The sequence below is a fragment of a genome, unplaced genomic scaffold, assembly GCF_019419815.1.
Source record: "Pyrus x bretschneideri cultivar Hongxiangsu unplaced genomic scaffold, Pyrus_bretschneideri_v1 Contig26, whole genome shotgun sequence".
NCBI lineage: Eukaryota > Viridiplantae > Streptophyta > Magnoliopsida > Rosales > Rosaceae > Pyrus > Pyrus x bretschneideri.
In genome coordinates this window covers 3,928,638-3,955,205 of record NW_025999568.1, presented here as the reverse complement: position 1 = coordinate 3,955,205, position 26,568 = coordinate 3,928,638, and the positions used below count along the sequence as shown (strand labels likewise).

General features: G+C 36.9%; 1 protein-coding gene across 1 annotated transcript; it reads right to left on the bottom strand.

Moving 5' to 3' along the window:
* Positions 1 to 1,115: 1,115 nt before the first annotated feature.
* On the bottom strand, positions 1,116 to 7,078 carry LOC103944816 (NADP-dependent malic enzyme). The gene is made up of 20 exons (XM_009355275.3): positions 6,804 to 7,078; positions 6,220 to 6,491; positions 4,899 to 5,019; positions 4,715 to 4,789; positions 4,467 to 4,618; positions 4,261 to 4,366; positions 4,055 to 4,120; positions 3,797 to 3,892; positions 3,625 to 3,696; positions 3,432 to 3,515; positions 3,247 to 3,345; positions 2,992 to 3,039; positions 2,794 to 2,847; positions 2,605 to 2,703; positions 2,357 to 2,446; positions 2,047 to 2,124; positions 1,872 to 1,946; positions 1,692 to 1,782; positions 1,478 to 1,606; positions 1,116 to 1,383 (listed from the first exon to the last, which is right to left on the bottom strand). The coding sequence occupies exons 1-20, from the start codon at positions 6,831 to 6,833 to the stop codon at positions 1,295 to 1,297; spliced, it is 1,926 nt and encodes a 641-aa protein (XP_009353550.1). The 5' UTR covers positions 6,834 to 7,078; the 3' UTR covers positions 1,116 to 1,294.
* Between the last annotated feature and the right edge of the window lie 19,490 nt (positions 7,079 to 26,568).

Sequence of the window (26,568 nt, the reverse complement as noted above, 5' to 3'; positions counted from 1 at the left end):
TTTTCTATAAATACCTAACCCTCATCTTTCACCTTACACCACATTTCAATATTTTCTACACTTTCTACACTTTCTACATTTGAATATTTTGTACACTTTGAGAGAAAAAAATGACTTCGTGGAAGCTCAGTGAAGATGTTACGTTGTGTGAATGTTGGGTTCGCACTACTCATGACCCGATTACGGGTAATGAGATGGATAAGCGAGAAATGTGGAGTAAAATTACGAAATCGTTCAACGATGTACATGGAAAAGATGTACATGGAAAAGATGCCAGATCTAGTCAAGGTCTTCAAGGTCGTTGGAAAAAACTCAACGCATCCTTTACTTGTTGGAAAAACGCCATCTCTCATGCTTCTGGTAATTTGCGTAGTGGGACAAGTTTAGCGGATGAGGTAAATGCCTCATCTCCACCTCCACCTTGGTCAAGATTGACCAATTCTTCCTGTTGTGCCAACAACCTTTTCTGCTGCTCTTGCAACTGTTTATACGCTCTCCTTGAAGAAGACATTATAAGAACTCAAGATTTGAAAATGATAAAGAAGAATTCTGAGCTAAAAAAAAGGATTGAGTTTAGTGTGAGGATGGATGTAGGGATGTAGGGTTTATATGGACAAAAAAAAAGAAGATGAGGTTCAGGACAATGCCACGTGGCACTACGTGATTGGTTGAAAATCTTAGCGGAAATCTATTCAAAAAACAGTACGTTCGGATAATGACACGTGGCGTGACGAGATTGGTTAAAAATCTTATCGAAATCTTGCCTAAATTATTGTAAACAGGAAGTGACACGTGGATTGTCGGGATTGGTTGAAAATCTTAGCGGAAATCGATTCAAAAAATAGTACGTTCGGATAATGACACGTGGCGTGACGAGATTGGTTAAAAATCCTATCCGAAATTAAAACTATTTTTTTTTATTATTTTATAAAAAAATTATTTAATATTTTAAATGAACTGGGTGCCAGCGTATTTTGTAGGGGTGAAGATCATTTGTGCCAGCGCATTTTTAGACTAGGTGCCAGCACATTTTTTTTTGGGGTGGAGATGCTTTGGCCTATTACTGTTCATTGAGTCTGTTACTGTTCAATTAAGTGGATAAATGGGCTAGGTGCTGGCGCAAAGTGAATAGGGGTGGAGTTGCTCTCATGTACCACATAGGTTACATAATAATAGACCAAATGAGATGCGAAATACCAAAGGCAAAATAAACAATCGAAACCACAAAATAATCGATCCTTTTCAACTGCAGTTGTTGATCTCGGTACAACAAACCGAGGTAACTTCAAATAGTTTACCGGAAATTTCGATAGGAAGGGCTGTACATACAGCTTTCAGCATACTTCTCCAGATCTCTTGGTTCGGGGAGGCGGGTGGCCAAACCTAGAAAAGCCAATTGTAGAAATATTAGACATTTTGGCCTATTGTTAAGTAGCACCAAATCTTACAAGAATAGAGCCTCTGGAGAATGACTAACCAAGTTCATATGATTTCGCAGCCACTTTAGCAGCAATATGTGCCGAAATCTTTCTGATGTTTGTGAATGGAGGGTATATGAGTCCCTTGTCAAAGTCTTCCTGGCTCACCATTGAAGCCAACGCTTCCGCTGTTCCAAGGAACAAACATGACATAAGGTCTAAAGGCTTAAATAAATTAAACACCCTTTACATTGATATCTTTTGTGCACTTACAAGCTGCCAGAAGCATGTCGTCATGAACACGGATAGTACCAGACATTATTAAACCCAGACCGAATCCAGGGAAGATGTATGCATTGTTTGCCTGAATGACAACAAAATAAATGCCAAAGTCAGTCCAAAGGTATTACATATGTTAATACTGGACATAATCAGATTCTCTAGAACCAATACCTGGCCAGGATAGTAAACCTTCCCATTATATTCAACTGGCGGGAATGGGCTTCCACTACAATATATGGCACGACCCTGAAAATAATACGAGGAAGGAAACGAAACGTCGGTCTCTAACCATCAAGTGTACAGCGAATGATACAATATTAAGCAAAACATGCAAAGGCTGTATTACCTCAGTCCATGTATATGCTTCTTCCGCGGTACATTCAGATTGTGATGTTGGATTGGAAAGAGCGAGAATAATAGGTCTCTATTAGCAGGTCACAAAAAGAAATGGTCAGCCCTTACGTTCTAGAGGGAGTAAATGCAATTTTTCACTAAGGCCAATAAAATGAAATTTGTCAACATGGCCATTAAACAAACTGATTTCTTAAATCCATACGAACAAGAATAGAAAAAAAAATTCTAAAATTCTGGTCCCCGTATATGGATGACGGCCAACACAATAAACAACTAAAGAACGAATTAAGGAAAAGAGATACCTCATTCAGGGAAGCCATAGCCTCAACCACTTCTTTAGTGAATGTTCTTCCAACGCCTGACGTTCCAATTAATACTGTTGGCTTGATTGACTGATTGAAAAAGGACAAAAAAGTATGGTCACTAAAAAACTTCTGCTTTATTTATATGCACTGTTATGTTGTTTGTGTGCTGTCAACATATATGCATCTCTGTGTGTGGGAGTGGAGAGAGTGGAGAGAGTGAGAGAGAGAGGAGAGAGATTTCACACCTTAACAGCATCTACAAGTTCCCCGACTGGTTCATGTTCATGAGCCCAGGGCTTTTTAAAGTGTTGGAGTGAATCCAACCGAGAACTGACAATCAATCCCTGCAAATGAATTTCTTACCAAATGAAAACTGATGGAAAGAAAACAAAATCCTCTTGCAGACAGCAAGAATTTAGATCAGCTCTCCGTACCTTTGAGTCCACAAGCCAAATATTCTTGCGGGTCTCTTCCACTGGGGTATTTGTCTGTAATAATTCAGGTGCTATGTATCAAAAACTATTCTAATTATTTGAATCTAATACATCTCTTTACAATAAATACTGAGGATCTTTCTTAGTACATACTACATGCTACGTACAAAGCAAAAGAAACAAATATTAGCTTATAACCTGCTTGGAAATTTCAAGGGCTATGAGTTCTGCTATGCCAGTGCCAGCCTGAAACCATTAAACAAGTGAGGGTGTAAAACACAACAACAAAGTCCTAGAACATGGGATATCAGTAAGGGTTCAAGAACAAGGACGAAAGAAAATATATGTGAAAAAAAAATGAAAAAGAGGTGAATGTTGGTTGATGGAGGGATACCCCTTCGACTACTCTTTAACATTAATGAAAAGGATCCCTCGACTAAGGAATGTACTCACCTCTCCAGCACCAAGGAATAAAAATCTGTGTTCAGATAAGGATCCCTTTACTAACTTCAGAGCTGCAAGAAGCCCTGCAAGAACCACCGATGCTGTCCCCTGGAATGAATTACTTACACAAGCATTAGTGTTGTGCTTTTCTCAAGTGCTATAAATACCATTACTACAAATCTCTTGCAACTTACCTGAATGTCATCATTAAAAACAAGATGGGTTGAGGCATACTTCGCGAGCAGATCAAAAGCATTGTGGTTTGCAAAGTCTTCAAACTACAGAGCATGACAAATGAGCTTAGGAAAGGTACAGTTAAAATGAAACAAAGGACTGAGTTCATCAGCACAGCCAAAAAATTGAAAACTGACTTTGTCCACCAAATACCTGAACAAGAATTCTCTCCCCGTAATTCTGCTTGACTGCAGTCATGAATTCATGCAGGAGTTCTGCATATTCCTAAAGAAAGAAGAGCAAACCCACTTGGGTAAGAGAGAAAACAACATAAACCGTTGAAAATGATTCGAACAGTAAGCAAGCAACGAAACATGTCATATACCTGCCCAGTAGCCCTCTTTTGCCTCAGCCCTATGTAAAACTCATCATTCAACAGCTTCTCATTGTTTGTACCAACATCAATGGTTACAGGCAAGCACTGAAAAACATAGAAAAAAATACATATTCACTTAGAATCGATATTAAAGATAACAGTGAAAATGTCGAGGTCCTCTAAACATCTTTCGGAATAAAAGAAATGCAATACAGTTATTTTGGGGTAATGTCGGAAAGAATAGCATTGGTCATCACAGATACTTACAGCAGAAGGACGAACTCCTCCAAGTGCCGTGTATAGAGCAAGTTTACCCACAGGTATACCCATCCCCTGAGAAAATATCACATACTGTTATCAGTTGACTACTTACAGGGAGTACAAAAAGAACATGCAACATTCTCTTTGAAAGCAAGGTATCTCATATTGCTTTCTATCACCACGACTAGAAATTTATTTTTAATGGTGTTTACATGAGAGCCAAGATCCCCGAGCCCTAGGATCCGCTCTCCATCAGTGACAACAATGACTTGAATATTCTGCTCAGGCCAGTTCCTCAATACTTCAAGAATCTTGCCCCTTAAGAGATTGCAAGGAAAAAAGTATAGCAATAAGCTTCAATCCAATTTGGAAGTGGCCATCAAAGCAGAGAACAAAATTAAATTGCAATGAAACATACTTTTCTTTCAAACTTATGAAAAGACCCTGTGGTTGCGTAAATATGCTTCCATATTTCTGGCAAGCTTCACCGACAGTAGGAGTGTAGACAACTGGAAGTAATTCCTCAACATGCTCAATAAGAAGCTTGTAGAATAGCTTTTCATTTCTCCCCTGAAAGCATATGTAATTGAAAGTTTAAAAGTCGCCATTTCGGTAGCAAAAATTAATGGGCTCAAACAAATATATCATTGAAATGATTATTGGTACCTGAAGATCCATCATGGCAATATACTTCTGCAGTGGAACTTGATACTGACGGATACTATTTATCATTTTCTTAACCTGCCAAGTAGATTAGCGATTTAGAGTCTAAATGATTATCATTTTTGTATAAAACAAGTATACAAAAAGTGATGCAACTCTGCAAGCATGTATAAGCTGATTAGAAGACCTGAAGTTCTTGAGAAATAACAACTGGGGGAAGAAGGCCACGCAAGTAGTGGGCATCTCTCTCTTTCTCTGTGAAGGCAAGACCTTTGTTGTGATGTGGAGATCGTATCAACGTATATCCACTGCGGGGAAAGACAAAAGAGTAATTTATACAAGGGTGCAAAGAATACAAATAGCAAAGAGAATTTCTGTGTAAGGTATACAAAGTTTAACACAGAGCTACATCGAGAGGTTGGGAACAAAATTGCATATAACATAAAATTAATTCTCACATTTCTTTGGAACAACCTCCAAAGGTCAAATTCATGCAACTTAAACTAAGGAACAAAAGATCATTAGCGAACAAAAATACATGTCCATTTCACCAGAAAATCATGAAACACGTTCAGCCTAAATGAGGTGGAGCTTCTTTTATCATGCCGCGTGTAAATCATGGCCCCACCCCCACAATATGGCAAGTGAAGCACAACCATATAAGGTTGCATTAGACTTTCTTTTTGGTGGCTTGTTAAAGATTCTTCTTAACATTTTAGTTGTGTGTGGTGCTACTGTTTTTGTACATATGTCTAGTCGGATACCCATAACTCAGTTACCTAATTAAAGAACCGAATCATCAATTTTCACCATGTACCTAAAACTGTCATCAACAACAAACATCTACGTGAACCAGAAAAGTATTTGACTTCATTAAATATCCATTACTTTTCCTTGGAGAAAATTAAACATCTACAACATCCAAAACAATTTCGCAATCGAGGAAGTAAATCTAAAACCCATCAAAATGCTCAAAATACTTTAAAAGAAGTTCCAACAAAACGAGTTACAGAATATGATATCTCACAAAAATAATATATATATATTTATATATATAATTCACTAATACTTAGAAACTATGCAGGGACTCTCATAATTTCATTAATACATTACACACACATTGCAACTAATTTGTTTTTTCAACGCTAATTTACAGGGTGTGAGATTTAGAAACAACACAATGAAATGCCACAATAATTGGGTATCAAATTCGTCGTCATCCACAAGAGTGAATCGAAAATCTGACTAATCCAACAAGACTATAGTACTAAGTGATATATTAACTAATTAAGCAACTGCCCTGTCAATTCAGCAAGCAGCCCGCAATATGTAAAGATATTACTAAAAGTAACATAAATGATGTAACTTGCACAAAATATGAAAAGGCAAAAAAGAACATAGATTTCATCGAAATTAAAATAATTTAATAAAACCAGACCACCCTTAACATTAAACAACGATAATATCAATAACAACCGTAAGCATAATCGATCTTTGCTCTCACCCACCTAGCAACCGAGACACTCCAGGGTGTGACAAATTGGTCCTCGGTGGCAGTATCCTCACCGTACACGTCTTTTACCCCACCATGGACAGTGGATTTCAGCTCAACCACCTCGGATTCGGTCTTCACCTCCTGCAATGTGCTCTCCATCACGACGCTGCCGTTTCGGTCACCTGTCCCGGCTTTTGGGATCAAAGCCACCACTTTCAGCGACGCTGGCCGCCTCTTCTGGCTCTGAGAGAACGGGCTTGAAGACCCAGCAACGGCCGGGTTCCCCTGCAAAAACAAAAATTTAATTAATTAATTCTCAAAAAATTAATTCATAATAATCAGATAAGTAAATTAAACGAATAATTTGAAGAAAAAAAACCCAGAAATGAAAATCTCATTCCCCAATCAGAAAGTCGAAAAGATTTGAAATTTCAATGCGGGGAAGAAGAACAAGGAAGACCCATAAATTGAATCTTTCTCCTTTTTTTTTTTTTTTCCTTTTGAATTTTGATTCGATTTTTTTTCTTTTTGTGATTGAATTTTTGTGAAGTGGGTGCGCTTGAAATTGTGATCTGAGAAGGGTTTGCTTTATATTACCAGAAAAAAGCTTCTATTCAAGGACATCATGGCGACGGATTTGTGAAAGGGAGAGTCTTTCGCTGGCCTTCGAATTCACTACTGCAGAAACAGAGAGAGATAGTGTGCAGGAGAGGGAGAGAGAGAGAGATAGAGGAGAAAGAGTCTTTCGGCTTGATGAGCTTTCCTCGCTTACTCCTTCTCTCTGTCTCTCTCTCTAATACCTGAAATTTGTGAAACCAAATGAGAGAGAACAAGAAATCGGAAATGAAGCAGCTCAGAAATGTGAGAGTCCCCTTCTCCTGCAGAATTATAATTGTATACCAATTGGTTTTTCTCCCAGATTACTAAAACACCCTTGCATTTTTATTTCTGTATTTAATAATTAATTTCACTTGCGTGTATAATAGGGAAATAATTTTGTATATTAAACTAAAACCTCTATATAACGTTGAGACTAAATTAATTTTATTATTGTAAGAAATTGATTACTCAATGGAGGTGTATGGATAAAAAAAATATTGCATGGACGCAAAACACTACATTAGTAGTGAAGCACGTCAAATTTTCAAATTGACATTGGGAAATGTAATTGTTATTAGCACTCTAAAAATCTTATTCTACACTCCTCACAACTGTTATTTTCTTTCTAATTATAGAATGTTTGGAATGCAAAATGAGATTTTTGAAGTGTAAATAATAATTTCTTTAGGAAAATAGACACATAATTTTTAATAACTAGCTAATGTGTGTATGTTTGGAGTGCGTCCTTAATGTTACAAGTCCCATGTTAAGAAACTGTGAACATGCTTGAGGAGCAAGAAGTATTTTGGCTTCATCAAGAAAGAGTCTATGTTGATGAGTTATTACGTACCCTGTAAACACAAGTACTTCGCATCAATTCTAAAGAATAAATCATTCTCTCATACATCTTTTGAGAAATGTCTTATTTCATTTTAAAATTATTATTTGTAGCATTGCATTTTTTTTTTTTTACATATTGATAATTTTTATGTGAAGGCAAAGTTTTAATACGAGACATAAAAAAATATACTATTCCTACTTTGTTTAAATATAAACAATGCATGTGTTATTATTTAAGTAGAAGGAAGGCAAATAAACACACGATTTTCTCTATACATCAGTTTGTAATTGTATTAATTGTTTTTCATTTAATTTATTTAATCAAATGATCATAAACAAAATAGAAAATCACGTAGGGTTGTTTCAGTTACCAGAAAATTTATTTGTGGTTGTGATTTGATTATTTGATATTGACAACGCATGTGGCAATCCAAGGGCACGATTGCATTTGAAAGAGATGGAGCCCAACGAAAGGGAAGATGGAGAAAGGATAATGGATAATGATGCGATGAGGCTCACGGATAATGATGCGATGAGGCTCACAGTAAGATGCCATGGGGTCTTTGTGCTTGGGGACATTGACATAAACGTAGGCAGGGTTTTATTTTTTTCATTGAGAGGTGCATTAGGGTTTGTCTTCATTGTAAACTTCACATAAGAACTCTCAATCATGTGATTCATGGCTGAAATGCAGAGGCAATGGCCTGGCCTTCTCTTTCAACAAGGAGAAATTTAAATTTGCCCAAGATTATTGGGATAATCCAACCTCTTGTTTCCATTTGCTTTTATGTGGATTTTTCATATGCATTTCATTTTTATTTATTTATTAATCATTACTATATGCATTGCCTCAAATTTTTTGAGTTTATTTTCTTGGCTAAGGGCTTATTCAAGTTGTTTGAATTATTAATGATCCAAAAGCTTGCATTTGTATGAAAATAAAGAAATTTCAACTGATTTAAATAAATTTTTTAGGTTTTCCAACCAATGTGTCACCAAAATTAGAGAAGTACCAAGTTCCAATATTTGTATGGTTTTCCCAATACATTTTCCTAAACCCCTAAATCCATCGCAAATGTGATAACCATTTAATCAAAAGTGTACTTTGGCTCCACAAAACTATTGAGGAACCTCCTCAGAATAGTTCATGACCGATTCAAGGAATGTTGTGCTTAGACCATCTCCAATGGTTGGGCTAAATACCAAATATTTTAGCTTGGAAAATTTAGCTTTTAGCCCATAAACAGTTTTTCTGCTCCAACCGTTCTAGCCTAAAATTTTAGCCCGGGATTATTAAAGAATGAACTTAGACTATTTTTTTTGTTAAATTAAATTTTTTTTAAAAAAAAAATTTAATATGTAGACTATCGTAAATTAATTTTATGAACATTTTAATCTAAAAAAATTTAAATTCCGATAAATATTGGGTGGAGTCCACTCCGATTTTTGGGCTAAATTTTGGGAGGAATTTGGCCTTGGTTTAGCATTTAGCATTTAGCCCAAATTTTCCCCTTGGGTTGGAGTGGATTTGGGGGGGAATTTTGGGAGGTAATTTAGCTTTTAGCCCACGATTGGAGTTGGTCTTACGAGCGAAATTGTTCGTATTATAAAATATTTGTAAAGATAATCTCTGTACAAGATCAATTGAAACTAAGGCAATTTAGTAAGATAATTGTAGCAAATAAATAAAATGTTTATGATACTTATACCGACTCTGATAATATGTTTTATACAATTTGATGACTAAACAATCTCATATCTTATTGACAATTTTGCAGAAATGATATTTACATAGTTATTAATAATATGAATGATTTCAATTATAAACAAAAAGTTCCATGAATTCACCACGGACTATTTTTATATAAGATTTCCTCCACAATTTTGTCGAGCCAATCATCTCTCTGTAATCAATAAATATTAATCTCAAATGTAATAATATCTCTGTAAGACGAAACACAAACCAAGAACAAGTAATATGAATTACTGTGATTAAAACAAAAACTGATGTTCATTAAACTAATGTATGGAGAAGATCATACCTGCATATGAACTCGAAGAAGCAGCCACATCCAAGTTTCGCTGTAAGGTTGCAGTGCACCTTCTCCTTTCTCCAGTAATCGGTTTGCTTTAACTAAATTGGTTTGCTCTAACTAATAATAGGTCTTAGTTCAATGATAGAGCGTATAAACTGTGAGAGCAAAGGCTACTATATATACACAACATAATCGTCGCCAAATCCCATAAGGATTCCCTTCCCTTATTAGAATCCTTATAGACAACCAACATAGTGTTTCAGCATAACATGGATTGCAAATCCATTCTCAATAAGACTTCCTATCCAAACTTGAATCAAATAACTTAATCCACGGATTCATACTCATGCTCATATTCCAACAATTTCTATATTCACACCATACACCAATATCAAAGTTTTTTTTTTTCCCTCAAATGATAAATTTTGTTAGGTTAGATATTAGATTAGTCACTGACGGGATTTGAACCCACGGTGTCATGCAACTTCTCAACACCTTTCCGCCACTGTGGTAAAGGACCCTTTGCCACCAATATCAAAGTTGGGAGCATTTAAAGTTTCTTTTTCTTTTGAAGGTAAGATAACTCATCATTTACATGAGTTGAATCTAAGACCGTAATATTGAGTGACAAAAAATATTTAATATTTACTTGTTCATAAAGAGTGTTGTCATTGGCACTTTAAAAATTTTAGGGAAATTTTATTTGGACCCATGTAACATCTCTTTGCACCCAACTTAAATTTAAATGTGAATTGTCTTTTTTATCCTATGATATAATTACCATCAAATACAAGATAAAATTAATAATAAAACAAAAATTTATTAATAAACCCACAACTAATAATCAAACCCAACATGACATCAAACCCTACCATCACGTAATCTTTACCGTACATTCATTCTAACTAAAACCCTAAGACGTTGTCACAGAGAAAACAAGTTTTTTTTTGCTTATGGATGATGATTTTGAAGTTTTGAATCCTCCAACTAAAGTATGATCGATTTATTCAAGTTATTTTCGCTTGATTTCCATTTGTTTTAGAATTTAGGAACAAAATCAACACATTTTTCAAAGCATTATTACTAGTAAAAACATATATAAGATTAAAAAAATTCATTTATTTTAAATTTCTATATGTGATTAAGAAAAATTAGCAAATAAAGGATTAATTAAAACACATACTGAAGAAACATTCAGAAGACATTACATAATTTAAGAGATGTTATTAGGCAAGCGTTCATGCTCTTTGATTTGGAGAACAACAAACATGACTGGGATCACCGACTCACCGTTGATCTGAGGGACGTGGAAGGCCAGGAACCGATTGATGATCTTAGAAACACACAACCGCACGCCAATCCAAAACCAACCCCCCACGCGCCATCACCGATGTGCATGCAGTTGCAGTTGCAGCAACAATTGGGCTATTGAAAGGATTAAATTGGGCTATACCATGAAGAGTCCGTTTCTTGGCCGCCATGTTGTAACCCAAAATACATATACGAGATCGAGCATAATCAATAAAAAAGGATTAAGGATGAGACAAATATGTGAGAGAGATGAATTTTGAGTTTTTATTTTTTAAATGGGTGTAAAGATAAGTTTATATATTAAAGTTTTTTTTATCAGCATCTCACATAATGTTGAATACACTCTATATTAAAATTTAATATTAAACAACTTATATGCCGTAATATGCAATGACTATTTCGACCTCATAAGGTCATGAAAAAAATAAAAAAAAATTCTAAATACACTCCAAAAGCGCACATCTCAAGATTATTTATCTTCTTCAACTCTCAAAACTATTTTCACTCTCTAGTGGAGGACAAAACCTTAACCAATAAAACTACAAACATATTTACTGAAAAAAAAATTATTCATAGAAGAATCTTAATCTAAAATCAAATACACTTCACATTCATAATTTATATTCACTCAATTAACCCAACTTTTGTCCCCATTTTCATATTCCTCCGTGGGCAATTTCCATATTTCTGAACCTAATTCCTTCAATCAAATCAATCTTCCATACCAAATCAATTATCCCTTAATTAGTCTTATTAGTTGGTTGTTTGGCTCACAGAAGCAACACAAGGGCCTCATTTGCAAACCTTTAAGGATATGTGGCTTCCCACATATTTTCTAGGGGAATATTTTTATGAAGTTGCCTTGTGGCTGGTTCTTGCTGGAGAAAGGGGTGGGCTAAAAAAGAATATATTTTTAAGATGTGAAGTGTGTGGGGGTGTATGTAGAAATGTGGGTTGTATGTTAAGGTGTGGGATGTGAAGGTATTATAGAAAAGTATGTGCGGTGTATTAAAATATATTTTAATTGAAAAAGTAAATGTGAGGTGTATTTAACAATACGTGGGGTGTTAATAAAACAAGCCTATATTAAATTAGCTTGTGAGGGTAGTTTAGATAATAAAGTTGAGTTTATAGAGATATTGATAATTTAATTAAAAGTAATATGAGTGTAGAGAATAAATTAGGTATAGAAAAAAATTGTATAAGTTCAAATAAAATTTCCTAAAATTTTATTGTACAATCCTCGTATGTGTATTTTAAAATATATAAAATTTAGAGTGCACTATGAAATGGTCTATCATTACACTCGATCTTTTCTTTTTTCTTTTTTTTTTTTTTTTTTTTTTGCGCGCATACCAGTTATATATATGAAACTAATATCCATGAGTAAGCGCATGCTGAAGGGTTATGGGTAGGTAAGCATGCTGCCGGGTTAAAGGGTAGGTGTGCGAATATGTGGGGATAATAACATATCCCAATATAGGTATGGTATTCCCAATACATTTTCCTAAACCCTTCAATCAATCACAAATGTGATAACCATTTAATACAAAATTATGAAGGAAATCCTCCTCAAAATAGTTTGCGATGGATTCGTCGAACTTTGTGTTTATATTTAGAACTGGTCATATTAAAAAAAAAGAAAGTAAAGGTAATTTTCACAAAAATTCAATTAAAAATAAAATCGTTTAGTCAACAAATTGTAGCAAATAAATACATGATTTGTAATACTTTTACGGACTCCGATCATATGTTTTAATACAATTTAATAACTAAATAATCTCATATCCTTTTGAGAGTTTTACAGAAACAATCTTTACATAGTTATTAATAATATAAACGATTTCAATCATAAACAAGAACTTCTATGAGTTTACCACGAACTATTTTTTTTATAAGAATTCCTCCACAATTTTGTCGAGCCAAGCATCTCTCTTTAACCAATAGCTATTAAGCTCAAATGTAATAAGATTTCTATATTTACACCACACACCAATATCAAGTTGCGAGCATTTAAATTTTCTTTTTCTTTTTAAAGTAAGATAACTGGGTATTTATATGAATTGAATCTAAAACCGTAATATTAATGACAAAAATTGTTTAATATATATTTATTCGTAAAAGGTGGTGTTGGAGTGCCAATAACAACACCGGTTAAAAAATAGTTCATGTATCATTACACTTTCTTATTTTATGCACATCAGTTACATATGAGCAAATTAAACCTATCGGGTTATGGGTAGGTAAGCATGCTGCCGGGTTAATGGGTAGGTGGGCGTTCCGTGAATACTTAGGAATAATAACTTGACTTGCGGGGATCAACTTGAAAGTTTTCCCAGATGGAGAGAATGCCACCCATGCATTGTCTCAGCAAGACAAACAACCAACACATACAAACAAAACAGCAGCAGATGCTCATCCAATCCAAGATCATTCAAATTGAAGGGACACGAGAGGCTCCAACGGAACTCAATAACATGCTAGGAGGGTCGGTTTCTGAGCAATATTTTTGTGTTTCGTTTATTGATGTTTTAACATGAATTTGTGGAACTAAACCATTGTTGCTGAATCCAAAAATGTTAATGGTTGGAACTTCCATAGAAGTTTGTTTTAATTCGTTCTCCACAATCATAATCAAAATTTACCGTATGAAAAACTTATTTGCATGCACAAAGGGACAAAAGAAACATCTTGTTCTTTCTTCAACAATTTCTGATCTCTAATGGACTAAATAAAACAAGCAAAACATAAATAAAATTTCTAAAATAGTAAAACTAAAACAAGCGGCGCAATATGGGACTCGCCCAAGGTCCCGTTCAAGTGCCCTGCATTTATTCATCTATACCAGCTGCCATGCACAACCCAACAGGAACAATTTCAGCACCTCACTCTAGATAAGAAGTGGAACGGGCCATCACCTACAACCCTTGCCTCTACCGGGAGCTTCCATGAAATGAAAACAGGTGCAGTCGTTTCATTGTTGTTCCAATAACTGAGAAAAATCATCGGCTTTTGATTCCCTAACGTTGGAGTGTAAGCCGAGCAAAGATTTTTTTTTATTTTTTTTGAACAAACGATATTATATTATCTACAGTAGGGGAGTAGGCTAAACCTCACAATGAGCTAGCAATAATGTGGTTCAAACTCGCCTTTGGCGAGAATCAAACCTAAAACCTCTCACTTACAAGCGAAGATGAATGCTACTAGACCACAGTACTAAGTGGCCAAAAAAAAAAAAAAAAAAAAAGAAGCAAGTATGCTTAATTTATGGATATCAGTTTCCACTAATTCTCATTATCCCCTTAAAAAGGATTTAAAAATTGTAATTTAGATTTTCCAACCAATTAAAAATGTAAAATAACCACTTTAAGATTTTGGATCTTACATTAGAGATGTCCTAATTAATTATGCTTTTAAGAAGAAATTAGCTTACTCAAATACAAAAAGTTGTTGCAATCATATTTATAATAGGAATGTGATTGTGTAAATCCTAGTGTATCTAGGGATATCTTTGAATATTCCCCTTAGTAGTTAATATCCTATTAGAGTTGTAATCCTAAAAGGGTAAAGATTTAACCTATCCAACTACTATAAATAAATGCACAATGGGGTGAAACAACACATACCGCACAATTAAAATCTCTCTTCTCTCTTTTATTGCCGTCGACCTCCCCTATCTAATCTTCTAGAATAGTTCAGTTAAATAGGCCTACAATATGTTATCAGCAAGCTTTTGCCAGAAGCTAAGGAACTGAAGGATCGTAGAATGAGGCTCTCTTCTACAAAAAATTCAAATGCTTTTATTTGTTTTCTGCCAATCAGGTACACTTAAAATAAAGGAAGATATTTGAAATGTCCACGAAACATGAAAACATTCCCCATGATGCATGAACCCCCTATGTTTATATTTTCCTTCCGATATATATTGTATATGTTTCATATATTTGTCAATGTATATATATATATACATATATATATTGTATATGTTTCATATATTTGTCAATATATATATATATATATATGTTTCATGCATTACACAATTATATTGCTATGTGGAATTTATGAGCCAAAGCATATAAATAAATTAAAAACAATTTAGGGTTTTCAAACCCTAGTTATGTTGAAAAAAAAATTATGGGAACCATGCAGCACGGCTGTTAAACCACCATCGTTTTCCTTAGCGCTGGCCTGCAGCCTAGTTGCGTCGAGCATGCCACCAGGACGACGTTGTTTTGATGTCAGGACCATGGCAGCAGCCCTTTGGGCTTTGCTCTGCCTACACGGACATATCAGGCCTCGGCCTGGCCTGCTTACTTGGGCCTGAAGCCCAGCTTATCTCATCAGAAAGCCTGCAACCTTTCTTGGACTTGTCCATGTGTTCCCGGCCCAACCTGCTAGCAGCCTTGTGTTGCTGGGCTTTGTCCAGCACCCTAGGCCCACTTGCAGCAAGCCTATACCGCTTGTTGGGCTTTGACCTCACCTTGGCTCGCTTGCTGGGCCTACACTCGTGTCTAATTTTTGGCCCAATGCTAGCAGCTATTGTTGCTGGGCTCCCCAGACCACTCGGCCAGAGGCCTGCAGTCCTCACCGAGGTCCAATAAGCCTGCACCTAATCTGCAGGGCCCACTCTTGTGTCTTTTTTCGACTCGATACCAATTTTTGGTATCCCCGAGTTATAAATCATGCCCAAAATGTTTTTGGGGTTAATTCTAATGTAATTATCACTTGGTTTATCACCAACTAAAGCTAATATGACCTGTTTGTCATTATTTCGCTTCCACAATCTACCCCATTTGGTCCCAATCTATTAAATTAATTAAAAGTGCCATGCAATCCATTAATCTGATAATTAATCCAAAATTATATACCTGAAGATTACTTTTGGACATTAACGATTCAATAATTTATTTTTATACTTTGAACCGTTGACATCCTTTCATAGTCCTAAAGCTCTCACACTTGAGTTCCTGAAGCAATTCAAAGATACTACACTTAAATCAACATATTGCATTCTGTGTTCTTGCAGGAACCTCTCCTTCATGAACTGATCGTTATAAAACTAAATTGAACCTGTAGTTTCATATTTAGTGCCCTTAAAACCCTAAGTTTTCATTAAAAAACTTAACACTTGAAACCTGTAGCTTTCATACTTAAATTAAACCAATACATGTCTATATAATCCCGAATGTTCTACAATCTATATCTATGGATTACCATATGACTAACCACATTTTTGGTGTACCCTTCGTTTTAGGGACATGTCAAACTTGAACAAGCTCGATTTCACCGCTCTTGAAGTTTCTGGAAAAAACTACCTGAAGTGGGTTCAAAATGTGAAGCTCCATCTTACTGCAAAGGGTATTAGAGCCACCATCGAGGCACCTACCGACAACAAAGTTGTTGATGAAGCTCAGAAAGCTACTACAATGATCTTCATTCGAAGACATATCCATGATGCTCTGCAAACCGAGAACCTTACTGTGGAGGACCCATGCACCCTCTGGCTTACTCTAGCCATTGTTTCGATTGCTAGAAAGACGTTTACTTACCTGAAGCACGACACGATTGACAGCATCTTCGCTTCCAAGACTTTAAGTCTGTGAATGAATACAACTCTGAAGTTTGTAGAATCTGATCACTGCTTAAATTCTGTAAAATGGAACTAACCGAATCAAATCTCCTAGAGAAGACTTATTCGACCTTCCATGCCACCAATATTGTCCTGCAGTAACAATATAGGGTACATAAGTTCACTAATTTTTCAGATTTGATCTTTATTTTAATTCTCGCTGAAAAGCAGAACCAGCTTTTGATGAAGAATCATCAAGCTTGACCCATTGGCTTGAATGCCGCGCCTAAAGCGCATGTAACCATTTATAGCAGCCAGAAACGACGCAAAAATCGTTGTGGTTGTGGCAATGGGCGGCAAGCCCTACCACGGGCCCAAGGTCAATAAAATTAAGGCCCACCTAATGGAGGAAATTTGATCTAGAAACGCCAACCCCTTGCTCCTAGAGCCCCGAACTTCAAGAACAAAGGAAAAGCTACCGTTTAAGCGGCTTCCACTGAAATGGACATGTGCTACTGTTGTGGATCAAAGGATCATCGGTCACGTGTTGCCAAGCTTCCCCGAGGCTATTGTCAAGTATCATTCCCGTCATGAGTCTAACTTTGCACATGTGGAACATTCGGAAGATGCTACTACATCCATGGAAATATCTGATTTTCAAGAGGCATTAGCTCCTGTGGACGAATAAATTTTAGAAATGTTTTTTTAATGATGTTTTACCCCTAGTGGCCGAACCCACTAGGAGTGGCTAGACCTTGAGGCTATTGTCAAGTATCATTCCCGTCATGAGTCTAACTTTGCACATGTGAAACATCCGGAAGATGCTACTACATCCATGGAAATATCTGATTTTCAAGAGGCATTAGCTCTTGTGGATGAATAAATTTTAGAAATGTTTTTTTTATGATGTTTTACCCCTAGTGGTCGAACCCACTAGGAGTGGCTAAACACCCCCCCCCCAAAAATTTAGCTTTATGGTTTAATTTTGGACAATTTTTCTAAGTATTTGGAATAATTTGTTTGGTTTTGGTTTGTTTTGAACTATGGATTGTTATTTTATGGATATTATTTCTTGAATTGATTAATTGAATGAGTGAAATTATATTTATGCATATGACCAATTCAATCAATTTATTTCTAGGTATGTCTAGTGAGGAAATTAGTTGTTTGGCTTATAATGCTACCTTGCACACCATATTGCGTGAGAAACACTATTTTACTAACTTTGTACCTAAGAACGCACCTCTGACAACACTCTCAGGCTCATCCAACCTGATTGATGGATACGGAAATGCCCATATCATGTTGTCCAATGGTACTGTCTTAACCATTATAGAGGCTCTCTATTCTCAATATTCTGGAAAAACGTTGCTGAGTTTTAGAGATATTCGAGATAATCTATATCATATTGAAACCATTGAAGATAATGGTTCTGAATATCTTTGTATCACTTCGTACAAATATGGCTAGAAACGTATTTACGAAAAGTTGGAACGTATCTTGAGTGGGTTGTACATAACAACCATTCGCGGCATAAAAGCCTACCATGTGGCCGACCTTGTGCCTGAGTTCCAGAGCATTTTGTTACTTTGGCATGACCATATGGGATATCCCAGATGTGACATGATGCGCTGTATCCTCAAATCATCACATGGGCATCATTTACCTGCATACGTTGGATTCCCGCCATGCAAAACTTGTTCTTTGGGGAAGTTGAATACTCAACCCTTGATTACAAAGATTATTACAACCCTCCAAAGTTTCTTCAAAGGATTCAAGAGGATATTTGCAGACCTATCTGACCAACATGTGGACCATTTAGATACTTTATGGTGTTGGTTGATACATCGACACGATGGTCACATGTTTTCCTGTTACCCACCCGTAATGCTGCATTTGCAAAAATCCTAGCACAAATTATTAAGTTGAGGGCTCACCACCCTGATTATCTGATCAATTCGATTTAACTGGATAATGCTAGAAAGTTTACGTCACACACCTTTAACGACTATTGCAAGTCAGTAGGGATTAAAGTGGAACATCATGTACCCTATTCACACCTAAAACGGCCTGGTAGAAGCTTTCATAAGGCGCCTTTAATTGATAGCTCAAACTTTGGTTATGCGAACCAAACTGTCGGTATCTGCCTAAGGCTATGCAATATTGCACGCAGCTATGCTGGTCCGCCTGAAGCCTACCGTTACCCAACCTCATTCATCGTTATAGTTGGTTACTAGATATGAGCCTGATGTCTTACATTTACATGTGTTTGGGTGTGCAATTTATGTGTCAATAGCGCCGCCACTACGTACCAAAATGGGTCCTCATAGAAAAATGGGAATCTATGTCGGTTATGATTCGCCATCAATTGTTCCCTATTTAGAACCCTTGACAGGAGATCTTTTTACTACATGTTTTGCGGATTGTCACTTTGATGAGATAATCTTCTCGTCGTCAGGGGGAGATAAGCATGCTAACGTTCCTGGAGAACGCCGCGAATTGTCATGGTATGCTCCCACTATGTCTCATTTAGATCCCTGCACTACCCAATCTGAAACTGCGATGTGACGAATTATAGATCTTCAGAGCATTACTCAAAGCATGCTGGATGCTTTTACTGATTTAAGGTGGAAAAATTATATATACCCACTGCAAATGCACCTGCAAGGATAGACGTACCCTGTGTACGTCATAACATTACTTGGGAAGGTCGGACCGCCCCCGAAGGTGGGGATGCAGCACCTTTCACGTGGCCCGATACATTGGCGATTAGTTAATCATCTGCTCTGACTCTAAAGTGTGGCAAACCCTTTAGTTTAAAGGATTCATAACCCCGGAAGAGGAAATTGACACCAACTAGTGACCCTAGTTTGAATCCAACCATTGCTTACTCATTTATTCCAACACATGAAGTTATTCTAGACTACGATGATGTCTTAGACGAAACAACCTGACCTCCCGAGAATCACAAGATTTTGGACCACTACACAGTATTGGAAAAGGTTTGGATTTGGAAAGAGATGATCGTTGATGATGCATTTGCGTACACAGTGGCTACTGACATCATGCTTAGCGATGACATTGAACCACATTCCGTTGATGAATGTTGACATAGAACGGATTAGTCAAACTTGAAATAAGCAATCTAGGTCGAACTTGATTCGCTTGCGAAATGTAAGGTGTTTGGACCTATAACTCCTACTCCACCACATGTGAAACCCGTGGGCTACAAGTGAGTTTTTGTAAGGAAGCGTAATGAAAATAATGAAATAGTATGATACAAAGCACGCCTCATAGTGCAAGGCTTCTCTCAGCACCTTGGGATTGATTACGAGGAGACGTATTCTCCTGTAATGGACGTTATAACATTCTGCTACCTAATTAGTTTTGTAGTTTCCAAAAAACCGAATATATAGCTTATGGACGTGGGGAATGCGTATCTTTATGGGGATTTATATACGGAAATATGTATGAAAGTTCTAGAAGGACTTCCATTGACTGGTTCACATAGTTCTAGACCATGGAACACTCTCTCTATTAGATTAAGGAGATCACTCTATAGATTGAAACAATCCAGGTAGATATGGTATAACCGTCTAAGTGAATATTTGACAAGTCAGGAGCAAATTATGCCCATGCGTGTTCATAAAGAAATCACATTTCGGATTTACGATCGTTACAGTTTATGTCGACGACATGAACCTTATTGGAACTCCCGCAGAGCTTGAGGAACTTGCCGTTCACTTGAAATCGGAATTTAAGATAAAAGATCTTAGGAAAACTCGATACTGTCTCACCTGGAGATCGAACATTGTTCGGATAAAATCCTAGTACATCAATCGAACTACACTCAAAATGTGTTGTGACATTTTAATGAGATAAAGTGAAGTCTTCAAGTACTCTTATGGTCATTCAGACTCTAGATGCTAAACGTGACCCATTCCGTCCAAAGAAGGATAAGGAAGAGATTTTGGAGCCTAAAGTTCCATACATAAGTGCAATTAGGGCTTTATTGTACTTGTCTCAATGCACTAGACCCGACATCTCCTTCGCTGTTAATCTTTTAGCTAGATACAGCAATGCGCCTACACGCAGACACTGGAATGGTGTTAAAGACATTTTCTGCTACATCAAGGGTATGAAGGATTTAGGCTTGTTCTACACCCACGAATCCTCGAGAGGTGCCGCCCTTCAATTCTCAGGTTGATTCCTGCCTTGTTGGTTATGCAGATGCTGGATATCTGTCTGACCCATATAAGGCACGTTCTCAAACGGGCTATTTCTTTACCGTTGGAGACACAGCTATATCTTGAAGGTCTACCAAGTAATCGCTAATGCAACTTTTTCGAACCATGCTAAGATTCTCGCCCTGCATGAAGCATTGCGTGAGTGCTTTTGGTTGAGAGTAGTTATGGAACATATTCAAAGCACTAGTGGTCTTACTTCCGTTGTTGACCTTCCTACGACGATTTTTGAAAACAATGCAGCATGTATCGAGTAGTTAAATAAGGGATGCATCAAGGGAGACAAACCCAAGCACATAGCACCAAAGTCCTTTTATTCTCACCAACAACAACAGCATCAGAACATTGAAGTCAAGCAAATCCATTCCTAGGACAACGTGGCCTATCTCTTCACTAAGTCATTTCTCAAGTTTACTTTTTAGAAGCTCGTCCAGGGAATCGGTATGCAAAAATTATTTGAGTTCACTACTTTAGTCCTGTTTGATGTTTGTTTTAGACATTATGCATACTTCTCACTTTTCTCCTTAGTCTATGGGATTTTCTTTCTCCTTGGGTTTTACCGTAGCGAGGTTCTGTGAGTTTTACTATCAATGCAAACTTTCTTAAATCCGAGACTCCCATTCACTCGTTATGTGCCGACTTCATTAACTGTTCTATCTTATTTGCTAAAGATTTGATGCGATGTTTTGTTTGAGTATTTACACACTCAAGGGGGAGTGTTGCAGTCATATTTAGAATAGGAATGTAATTGTATAAATCTTAGTGTATCTAGGGATATCTTTGAATATTCCCTTTAGTAGTTAATATCATATTAGAGTTGTAATCTTAAAAGGGTAAGATTTAACCTATCCTGCTACTATAAATAAAGGCACAATGGGGTGATACAACACATACCTCACAATTAAATCTCTCTCTTCAGTCTCTTATTGCCGCCGGCCTCCCCTTTCTATTCCCGTAGAATTGTTCAATTAAATAGGCTTACAACAAAAGTTAGTTTTTAATGTTTTTAAACTTATTTCACTCTCATCTTCTCCTTCTATCATATCTCTTCCTCTTTTTTTCTCTCTCCTCTCTTTTTATATGTTATTATTTCTCTTATCTCGCATCTTTCTCATCATTTGATCATTTCCTTCTCTCTCACCACTCTTCTAATTTGTTATGATTTTTTTTCTCTCCTCTCGCATTTTCCTTTCTCTCTTATCTCTCTTCCAATTGTTTCCCTCAGCTTTCTCTATCTCTCTCATTCCGGATTTTCTCTCTATTCTCTCTCCCTTTATTTTTTTTAATTGTTAAGAATTAAAAAAAAAAAAAAATTCATACCAAACAAGTTTATTGGTTTTATAAAAAGCTCTTCTTAAGAAATATTTTTGAAAGTGAATTTTTTTAGTAGGAAACCAAATGGGCCTCAGTTTTTTTATTTTTTTTTTTTTTTTTTTTTTTTTTGTCAACTTAGAAATAGTTTAGTTAAGCAATGGTACTTTTTAGTGTCATGAAGGTATCACCATTTTAAGTTTCTTTCTTACACCATCTCCTTTGAAAAATGCTAAAATCCAAAATTTAGTGTTTATCAACCAATGAATCCATCCCACAACCCAAGCTCAAATGGTGGTGCCAAATCCTCAAAGAGTATATCGAAGTATATAAATGAAAGTTGAATCAAAAGAGAAACTGATTTGTTGGATTTAAATTAGAATGATGCTAAACACACCTTATTGTCCTATTTTTCCACCCAATTAAAAGCAAGATGTTAATGACAATTTTTTCCTCCTAAAGAAAACCTAAGCAATAACCAACTTGTAACAATCTGTCCCTAATTTTACGACTTTATTGATTTTAAAATAGTGAATTTACGAAAATGCCCCTAGAGGCTAGACTGTTGCCTTTCGTTGACCATCATTTCGTGACACGTATGAGCTATTATTTTACCGTATTCTCAAAGTACTCGAGGGTACGAATGCCTAGGTGTGAGCGAAATCGAAATCGGAGTTAAGGTTAAAATTTTACGAAACTATTAATGTGAAGGGTAATTTGGTAATTATACGTTACGCGGGAGATATTGTTTTTGTTTTTCTGTTTGTGGCCTTGTTTTGTGAGCCAGTGGGGCCTACACCCCACTCTTTCCCTCTCTCCCGTGATCTCTCCATGTTTCCCTCTCATTCTGTCACCCTTTATTTTCTTTCATTTAACCCTTTTACCTCATTCTCCCTTTTAGCTTTCTCTCGTCTCTGCCTCTCTACAAGTGCAAAGAAACCATGTCTGCCATCACCACTCGCTACTCTTCACGGCACACCATAAAGAATCAGTCGAGCTTCTTATCTTTCCCTCTCTCTCAGCTCTGTGCTTATTGCATAGAAGGTGCAGCAACACTAGTCATTATCACCATACCACCCCAACAAATTTCTTGACCACCATCAGTGGCCGCCACTTACGGCTATCACTATTCCTGCGAGCCTCATAACCCAGACCATTTTCCTTTCACCCCGACAAAGCTAACCTAAGTTTTCGATTACTGAAATTGTACACTGAAGCTCACACCAAACTCTGTTTAAAATATGAGTTTTCCGGCTAGAATCCCGCGTTTACGGTGAAGAAAACATCCCGGGGGAGCCTCCTCAGATTTCTGGAAAGACTAGAATTTGTGATCATTTAGCCACTTTCAAACCTTTTTTCTGGGCCAACTTCGGCCATGACTGGGCTTTCAATAGGTGAAACGCATTGCAAGGATCTTCGATGCCACAAAATGGGTTCGACCCGGTGACATGATTTGTTTGTGGTAGAACTTCCTTGTCGACGACGATTCTTGGCAAATTCATTGTGTTGGTGATTACCTTAGATGTTATAATTTTTATCCTACATTTAGTGTACTTTACTTATGCCCTGACATCACATGTGGAATGGGTTCATTCCTGCTCACTAGTGCACTCTTACTTTTAGGTTTAAAATTACTCATATTTTCCACCTCACTACACTTTATGGCTTCGTCACCCTCCTGGTGGCGGCCAACACAACTCAATTTAGAGTCCAAGTGGACATTCCGGATCGGGGTGTGTCAGTTTGGTATTAAAGCATAACTTTGGGCAGTATTGCATTCATCACACGCATGATGTAGGTATTCTTGGTTTATGAACTTAATGTCGAATCTTGCCACCTCATTGGGCACAAAAAATGTGTTTGGTTTTCCTAAGTTTTGGGCAATTTAGATGACTTATAAACTCTCTAGAAGATCGTTTTGGCAAACACCTTTAGACTTTAAGTGAAGAATTTCCTTACCAAGGAAAGATTTAGATTAGAGACAAGTTGATAGCCCTGAAGTAGGGTTATTATATCAATATTTGTGGACCACTGGAGATTTATGAGTCAATACCATAACTATTCTTCAACCATCATTACCAAACCTTCCGAAATGGAAACCACAATTAGTTTTCATTCTTTGACAGTACTCGTTAGTATACCACCTATTAGAATTCCTACGAAACTTTAGTTTTCTTCGAAATCTCTGAAAATGTCATGAACAACAATGTGGTGCTAAAGTGGCAGCACTTGACGGAAGAACTTCTTGGGGTTTGTCACTTTTGGTCCATGATGGCATTAATCCTTCAAATGTACTAGTATAGTTTCGAATATTCAGGAGGAAGATCAAATCTCTTTAAGTCCATTCTAAAGTAGGCTATTAGCAAATTTCTCTTTCTGGCCTTAGGGTTTTTCAACCAACACTAGTCCCCACAATTTCTTTCGATGTTGTACTCATCAATTACGACGAGTATAGTCATAGGGGTACGAGTTGTTATACCTTCGGTTAACAGAAATCCTAGAAGTAGTAACCTATTTCCTCTAGAATCAACTAAACCAACTCACAAGATTAATTCCTTACCAACCATCCAAAGACCATCTACTCAAGCAGGCTTTAACCTATAATCAGCCTACGCTGGCGCTACTAATTGACGATATTGGCCGATATCCAGAAGCTATCAACCAGTATTCAGGCAATATGATTTCTTATACCAGACACATGCTAGTATCTGGGAGTGATATCTTTGTGCCAGAACGTTGGTTCATAGTTTGAGGGTAACAAATAATATCAAAATATCTTAAATGCGTTAATTAATGGTGACTGATAGACTGATTAACAGTGACTACCGGAGCTGAAGAAATTACAATCATGTAAATTAGGAGCAAGCCTTATAGTAGGACAGTAAACTCACTGTTGTGTTAGCCATTACCTTGAGAAACCTAGTTGTAAAAGCTTATTAACTAGGAATTTACCAAACCAAGCACGTTATCTAGGGAACCTCAAATCTAACCGTAAAGGCAAAAAATGAACCTTAGGATCGTACCTAGATTTTAGCAACTCAGTTGGGTGGCAATTAAACCCGTTAACTTATACTTCGAATTGATGGTCTCTCCGACCAACTTTTAGAGCGGAGTTTCTACCATAACCTGACGAATTTGTAGTAGTCTTGTCGACGACTTTCTCAACTACCCTAGTAACAAAACCAAATTTTCTAAACACCAACAATCAGCTTTATACCAAAATTCCTCAAATGTTAGCTTTGTTTAGATTGGTACTCTTCTTGGGAGACGTGATCTTAGCAAATGACATTCTTGTCAATTTCCAAAAAGGTTGCAAATGTAGAAAATTAGATATTCCCACAAATTGTTGTGAAATATGCGTTATCCTTGGCCTTGTCGATTTTATCGGCCGTTTATTAGTGACTTTTCAGCTGTAGCGTTTTTCATTCCAAGTTGACCGAGGAAAGTTAGTTTAGTTTCAGATGTTGAATGTGAATAAAATTTTTGACAACCGAAGTGTCGTCTTTCCCGAGCATTATTCTTACATTTTTTTTATGACATTGATTATTTTAAAATTTACTGTGATGTTCCACTGAATGCTTTGACTGCGTATCGGTGTAGCGTGACGGAGTATTACTTATGCTTCATAACGGTCGAAACCATACAAAACGAACCATCTTATTCATGACTTAGAGTCAACAATCATCTTTTTCATTTGAAAATCAGATGACACCTTTGTAGAGAAACGTGTCCAAAATCTTTACCCACCTTAGACTTCTCAAATACATCTTCATTTGAAAGGAACTAAATTTCTGACAGTGGTGATGGAAGAGCCAAATCAATGCCTATGATTGCACTATTGCGTATCATCTCAGTTGTGCAAATGTAATTACTATTTATTGCAGCAAAAAACATGTCTACCCTTGAATACGTTTGGCATATCCTATCCCATTTCAGCTAGCATTCACGAGTATTGATATGACGTTACTTACCAATAATCAAGAAATCGTTCGAGTGGTTATCATCCATTCCTGTATCCAAATGGAGATGGGGAAATATCACGATAAGGCCATGTACGAAATATCACCATAAGCTCCATGTATGAAGTATCTTGGCCCAGCGCGAAGCAGCCCAAAATGTTGCGCCTTAGTGAACTCAGAAGATGCAGTCCCAAAACTAAGTGGCTGCAGGCCCAAGGCAACAGTGCCCAGCGCCCTCCAACCCACATGGGCCCAATGCTCAAGACGAGCTGGCTCGAGCTGTGCAAGAAGCAGCCAGAGCCACGACTCAGCACTAGCCCATTGCAAGCCCAATTCATCATCGGCCTAATGCCAAACAGACCAGGCCGCATCGCGCCCACGCGTATCGCATGTGAGGCAGCCCACACACGTGGCCCAACTTACTCTTATGGCTCTCATAGCAGTCCAAACCTGTCCAAAACTGGTTCAACGTTCCTGGCTTCAGATTTCTGG